Below are 7,436 nucleotides of genomic sequence, written 5' to 3'. Positions count from 1 at the left end.
ATGGATGTTATGTAAAAAGTTGAGAACGGGGATGCAGGAAACAGAAGGAAAAGAAAAGAAAAGAAAGACAGGAAACACGTGCGGGAAAAGAGAATATAAAGACAGAACGCAAAAGGAAGAAAAATGGTGAAAGAAAATAATATAGGAAAGGAAAAATCCAGGATACGAAAAATGGCGGTGAAGAACGAAATTAAGAAATACGAGACGATGAATACCAATCGAGAAAATAGACAAATGAGGAGACGAAAAATGCAAAAAAAAAAAATAAAGAAATGCGAATACCAATAGGAACCAAAAATAATATATGACAAGATGAAAAAAATAGATTAAACAAAGGAAGAGAGATGAGGAAGTGAAATATGAAAAGAAAGAGAAAAATAAGGAATAAAATGCAAGGAAATGAAAGAAAGAAAAAATTGATTAAACGAAAAAAAATATTGAACCAAAAAAAATGATGCACGTGAAAATAGAAAAAGAAAGGAAGAGATAAATGGAGGGAGAACATCAGGAAAAGAGAAAATAGGAAGATAATGAAGGGATGAGATGAAACGGGAGGGAAGAAAATGGGAAAGGCTGGGAAGAGGAGAGAGAGAGAGAGAGAGAGAAGAATATGGATAAAACTAAATGGGAAATACGAAAAAAATTATATAAAGGGTGAAATGGGATTGTCGAGCATAGGGGAAGGGAAGGAAAGGGAGATAATTAGGATGGCCTACGATGGGAGATGGATGGTGACACACGCTGTATCCTTCCATCCTCCCCTCTTGCTGTCTCTTCCCCTCCCCCCCCCCCGACACACTCTGAACCCTCGCGTGTGATGCTGTAATGAATGAGAGTACTTATCTGGGAAACTCTTTTTGAGGGTATACTTAAAAAATAATCGATGGGAAAACACCACGTGAGGAATGCATCTCTTTTTCTCCTCTCTTCCCTTTCTTTTTCTTTTTTTAATCAAGGGTATTGTACGAAGAGGAAGTGGGTTAGTGGTGAAGGTACAGGTGGGGAATAGGAAAGACAGTGTAAGAGTGTACAGTTGTACGGTGTAGGTTCGTTAGTTGTTCTGGTGTTGTTATTGTTTATCGGACACCTTATTTGTATACCCCCGGCGTGCTGGGGGGTGGGGGTGGTTCCTCCTATCTCCCCCTCTCTCACCCTTTCTCTCCCCTGTCCGAAACAAGAGATAAAAAGCACAAAGCTACACAAAAAGCTCGTCTCCGTCCCCTGTAGTGCTGCTCTGAGAGGGGGAAAAATAGGAATTAGAAAATGCGAAGTCCATTTAGTGCTGCACAGGTGCTTGGGTGCGTTGAGTCCACTCGTGGGCGTTGGTGGGAAGGGAGTGGGGACAAACAGGCGGTGATGGTGGTGGTGCTGATGGTGGTGGTGGTCGGGGAGGGAGGGGGATGCTGGGGGTGCTGTTGCTGGTGCTGGTGGTAGTGGTAGTGTTAGAAGTGTTTTTTTTTTTTATATAGAAAAGGACAGTTCAAAGGCGTGAAAAAAAAAAGAAAACAATAATGAAAAAAAGCCCGCTATTTACTGCTCCTGAATAGAGTACAGAGGATTGGCCAAAAAGAGAGGTCAATTTCGGGAGGAGAGGTGTCCTGATACCCTCCTCTTAGAAGAGTTCAAGTGGAGTGTTGGTGGTGGAAGTGGTGGATGGAAGTGGATGTATGTGGATGTGACATTATTTTTCATAACCATCACTGACTTCCTTCCTGCGTTCCTTTTTCCATTACTTCCTATCTCCCTTTTTTCTTCCTTTCATCCTAATCACACACTATCCACAGACTTCCACTCCTATTCCTTCATTCCTTCTATTACTTCACAACCACCATTTTTCATCCTTTTCTGATTCGTCCTATTCTGATTCGTCCTATTCTGATTCGTCCTATTCTGATTCGTCCTATTCTGATTCGTCCTATTTTGATTCGTCCTATTCTGATTCGTCCTATTCTGATTCGTCCTATTCTGATTCGTCCTATTTTGATTCGTCCTATTCTGATTCGTCCTATTCTGATTCGTCCTATTCTGATTCGTCCTATTCTGATTCGTCCTATTTTGATTCGTCCTATTCTGATTCGTCCTATTTTGATTCGTCCTATTCTGAACCACTATATGCTCATTTATGGTCGTTCTACCTTACGCAAACACACTTCATTCTAATTAGTTTTTTTTTTTTTTTTTTTTTTTTTTTTTTTTACTCTATTCATCGTTACCACCTGAATCGCCGCGTTTTCACCTCATTCGAAATTCTTTGTTTCACACTTATCTTTCTGCCTTCTTAACCACCTGCTATTTATCTTTTGTTTAATCACTCGTTTAAGCACTTTTTTTCGTATGAATCATTGTAGTGCTTTCTGTATTTTTTATTTTTATTTTTATTTTCTAATGACCCTTCACTTTTCTGCCTCGTGTCAGTCAATCTTGTAAGACCTTTTAATTCCCTCTCTCAATAAATACAGCAAACTCGATCTCTCGCCAATCACTATCTATTAATCCCATCTTTCTTTCCTCTCGTCATTTTCTTTCTTTCCTTTCTCCCCAACTAGCCAACTGCCTGCATCGCTTCGCCTCGCCCCAAGCATTTATGACACTTCTGCTTTCTTCTCTTCTTTTTCTCGCTTCCACTTCGCTAATGACCAATCACCTCCACGAGTCCGAGGTGAAGGAAATGGGCTGTAGATTGCAATTATGAGTATATTTTTGTTTTTTCCTTTCTTTATCAACATCGCATGGACTGTTATTTCCCCCAAGAGTACGCAAAGTATGCAGTTACGCTCAGTTTCAAGAGAACATCAAAACACCTCTCTTCTGGCCTTTAGTTCTGTTTTCTTTCGTTCTCGGTAGCGCTTGACGGACATTATTGTTTTTATTTTTATTTTTGGCCTTGAGCTGCCTCCCTTGTTGCTGTCTATCTGTGTTTGTCAGTGTCTGTCTGTTTGTCTGGGTATGTCTGTCTCTGGGTCTGTCTCTGTGTCTGTCTGTTTGTCTCTGTCTGTCTGTCTGTCTCTGCTGTCTCTGTCTGTCTCTGTCCCTGTCTCTCTCTGTCCCTGTCTCTCTCTCTCTGTCCCTGTCTCTCTCTCTCTCTCTCTCTCTCTCTCTCTCTCTCTCATATCTATATCTTTCACTTCATATCTTTCTCTCAGGGTACGACTACTTTTTTTTTCTTGTTCTTCAGTCAGATAGGAAGAGAAGCTTTCAGTGATGGACAAGTATACTCCCTTTGTTTGGTGGGATTTTCATTACGAGTACTTTTCTTTAGGGATTGAAAAGCTAAATAATAATAATAATAATAATAATAATAATAATAATAATAATAATAATAATAATAATAATAATATAGTAAAAAAAGGGGAAAAGTATAGTATGAAAGGGGTATAGGGGGTCTGTGATGTGATGTGATGTGATGTGGAAAAGGTGTGATGAAATTGTTGAGGGCGTGGGGAGGGGAGGTGAGGCGGAATGCGGTAGGAGGCGGTGTGTGTGTGTGTGTGTGTGTGTGTGTGTGTGTGTGTGTGTGTGTGTGTGTGTGTGTGTGTAAATCGACGCCTTCCACTTACTAATGCATCCTTAATTTCACTCTTTCAAGGTCACAGGAGCAGGAGAGAGAGAAAACAACGATCCTGACTCACCTTTAACCTTCACCTCTGCCGCCACTACCACCATCACCGCCACCATCAGCCAGCCAGCCAATCAGCCAGTCATCCTCAGTGGTACTTGTGATCTCTTCCCCTTGACACCAACTAGAGTGGGAGAAAAAAATCACTCCAGGGAGACATCTGAATACACTCCGCCAACTCCAGTACCAGTTAATCAGTGCCAATCAGTTCATCCGTCAGACGAGCCTATCAACCCATCTCCTGAGACCCTGGGCCTCATAAGACGTAAACAAGTGGTATCAAATATAGTCATAATTCTCAGAAGACGCGAGTGAATCATCTTTGTCCCTCCCACACGGCGAGACTTAAAGAACTTTTGAGACGTTCATGCGCACCTTTTTTAACCTGCGATGGCTGGACTGACGTGTGCGTGGGAAGTGCAGAAGCCAGCGTGAGGCACCGAGAGACCAATTCGAGGAAACCACCGACAGAATCCTAACTTTTCCGGCTCTTCCGCCCGTCACAGCCTCCTCTCCGCAGCCTCTCCTCCGCTGACGTCTCATCCATCATGTGTCCCAGATTCCTCCTCCTCCTCCTCTTCCTCTTCTATGGCCTCTTGGTGTCTTCGGCCACGTCTCCCAAGCAAGATCTTCCGCCGGAGCACAGGTAAGTTAAGGCTTTTGATTTTTGTTTAATATTTTTTCAGTCATTTCCAGGTGTTCCCTTTCACGGCTGGTGCGTTTTGGTGACGAACTTTTATGGTACGAATTTTTAGTTTTGAGTTTGACGGTTTTTTTTTTTTTTAACTTATTCTAGCTCGTTTTGGCGTATGTGCGTGCAGCTGCGGACTAATTAAACTTCATGACAGGAAAATATGTGTTGAAACTCTCACCATGAAAAAGCAAGAATAAACTAACAAAAAAAAGAAAAAAACGAAATTCAAATACACAAAACCCACACGCACGCCAAAACTTTCAAGCGCACACACACACACACACACACACACACACACACACACACACACACACACACACACACACACTGTCACCCCCCACACACATATATCCCCCCCTCTCCCTACACACACACACACACACACACACACACACACACACACACACACACACACACACACACGGCTCCAATCTCTCGGGGAGGATATTGGCTGGCGACCCCAAGTCCAACACGTGATCAGACCCTTCGTGAATGACTCAGGTGCTCACAACGAGGCGGCAAGACAGGTGGAATTGCTGAGGCGATTATTATTTGTCCCACGGCGAAGCACCTGCCAGGACCGCCGAGGTGTGGGCCCTGTGGAACATTACCGGGCGACATTACGGAAAATGGGGGAGGAGGTGGAGAAAGAAAAAGCGGAGGGAGAGGGGGAAGGGAAAGTGCGTTCAGGTGTGTGCTGGAAAACTTTAATGTGTAAGGGGGGACTGATAAAGATTCGATGTGTTGGGTTGTTTTGCTTATTCTCGTGTTATTGGTGTGTGTTTTTTTAGTAGTGGAGGTAGTAGGTAGCAGTTGTAGTAATAGTAGAAGTAGTAGTTGTAGTAGTAGTAGTAATGGAAGTAGTAGTAGCTGTTGTTTTTGTACTACCAGGTGTAAAATCAATACTACCACGAATTGCTTCCGAATAATAAGAAGAAAGGAAAGAAGAAGAAATAGAAGGAGAAGAAAAAGAAAAAAGAAAATTATAATGCAAAAGAAACGAGAAAAAAGAAAAGACGAAACAAAAGAGGAAAAATAAAAACAAGAACAGGAACACAAACAAGAACAAGAAGAACAAGATTTCCGGTTATTTCCACATTAAAATTTTCAAGTGGTGGACCTGTGGCTGTGACTGCATCCACTTCTACCACCTCCACCTCCATCCCGCCCTAATCCCCCGCCCTGTACAAAGCATGGCCGCGAATGACCGTCACTCCGCTAACTCTCCCTAACTCACTGTCAAGAGCCGCTTCTCCCCGAGCCTACATTTCACGACATTAAATTTTGTAACTCATTTAAAAGTGTCTCCCTACTCCGTAATTTAGCCCTCCATTCGTCTCTCCGTCTGTCTCATCTACCTGCCAGCCTTGCTCTCTCTCTCTCTCTCTCTCTCTCTCTCTCTCTCTCTCTCTCTCTCTCTCTCTCTCTCTCTCTCTCTCTCTCTCTCTCTCTCTCTCTCTCTCTCTCTCTCTGCTTCTAAGTACGTTTGTCTTTCTCTCACTCTCTAACTACGCTGATTTGTAAGTTTTCTCTATCTTTTCTCTATCTCTACCTGTTCGTCTGCCTGTATAGGTGTCTTTCTCTCCCTCTCTACTTGCTTATCTTTTTATCTGCCTTATTTTTACCTGTTTACCGGTTCTTTTGTCCTTGTCGTATTGCCAGTATGTCTTCCTATCTCTCTCTGGGTATCTATCAGGCGTTTTTGTGGGTGGCGTTTACCAAAGACAAATAGCCTCATTGTGTCAGTCCGCCCGCTCTTCTATCCTAATCTGCCCATCAGTCTCGGGTCCGGCCGTTAATCCTCCTCTGTCGATTCTGTCCATCCGCCACGCTCATGTCCTGAACCACCTCAACTCCATCAGCAAAGGATACGTAATAACTCTCCTTCTCCTTTTTGCTTCTTCATTTCCTTTTCCAGTTATTATGTTTTTTCTTGTTCTCGTTTTCTTGTTCATATTCCTCCTCATCTTGTATTATAACAAATTAATTTCATGAGTTGTGGAAGGTAGATAGATAGAAACATGGATAGATAGATAAATAGACAGATATACATACATACATACATACAGTCACACACACATAAATACACACACACATATATACATACATACACACACATGCAAAGAGAGAGAGAGAGAGAGAGATTTTGAAAGAGAAAGAAAAATACATACAAAAAGAAAGCAAAATAAAAAAAAAAAAGAAATCTGTGTACCCTTTCCTCCGCATCCTCGGAAAAGTGACGGACAAAAGTTCGAGATTTCAAAGGCATTCCGCGCAATTTTTACGGATCAGAATCTGTGTTGGGGTGTAGTTAAAGGATCAGGCAACAGGTGGCGCGACGGCAGTGGAGAAGAATAGGAGGAAAAGAAGAGGAAGAGGAGAAGCAGGAGGAGGAGGAGGAGGAGGAGGAGGAGGAGGAGGAGGAGACTGAAATAAAAGATGGAAAAAAGGGAGAAAATCAATAGGAACAGCACCAAGGAAACGAGGAATAAGGAAGAGCGAAAATATATAGCAACCGAAAATAAAAATGGAAGAAAAATGTGAGAAAAAAGACAATAAATGGCAAAAGAGGGCGGAAATAATGCACCATTGCTCTTACGAACGGCTGCACACACACACACACACACACACACACACACACACACACACACACACACACACACACACACACACTCCACTCCAGAATCGTGTCAAGCACTAGCATAACACATGAGACTTTGCTGGGAATAAGAGACGAAGGAATGCCATGAGAGAAGTGATGAACGAGGAGGCTTCTGTGAGGCTGCGTGGGCAAGGGATGAAAGAAATGAGCTTTGCGGCGCTTGGACAGGGCCAGAAATGTGTTAGAAGCAAAGATATATGAGGCTGTTCCCGGCGACTGCATGGTTAATGGGAATGTTTAGGTATACCGAGCAGAAGTTGTAGCTGTAGTTGTAGTTCTTGCAGGAGCTTTGCGGCGCTTGGACAGGCAGGGAAATGCGTTAGTAACAAAGATAAATGAGATGCTGTTGGCGACTATACATAGCTAATGGGAATGACAAGGTGTAGCGAGCAGTAGTAGAAGTTCTAGTATTTGTTCTTGCTGGAACGGTATACTATTCAAGTTATGCAAAAGAAAGACACAAA

The 7,436-nt window shown here is 42.7% G+C and overlaps 1 protein-coding gene across 15 annotated transcripts in view; it reads left to right on the top strand.

Annotated features, from left to right (window-relative positions):
- Window positions 1-7,436, top strand: part of LOC127005836 (glycine receptor subunit alpha-4-like) — a 148,683-nt gene that overhangs the window by 49,949 nt on the left and 91,298 nt on the right. For all 15 annotated transcript variants that reach the window (XR_007758947.1, XR_007758950.1, XR_007758951.1 and 12 more), the window contains one exon: window positions 3,587-4,262. Coding sequence is in view for 9 of the 15 variants with exons in the window: in XM_050875017.1 (XP_050730974.1) it covers window positions 4,165-4,262 (98 nt within the window). In the remaining 6 variants the exon portion in view is untranslated. The remainder of the gene's footprint in view (window positions 1-3,586; window positions 4,263-7,436) is intronic.

The sequence above is a fragment of the Eriocheir sinensis genome, chromosome 31 (assembly GCF_024679095.1).
Source record: "Eriocheir sinensis breed Jianghai 21 chromosome 31, ASM2467909v1, whole genome shotgun sequence".
Lineage (NCBI taxonomy): Eukaryota > Metazoa > Arthropoda > Malacostraca > Decapoda > Varunidae > Eriocheir > Eriocheir sinensis.
The sequence above is the reverse complement of the archived record's forward strand: the minus strand, read 5'-3'. Positions and strand labels throughout refer to the sequence as shown.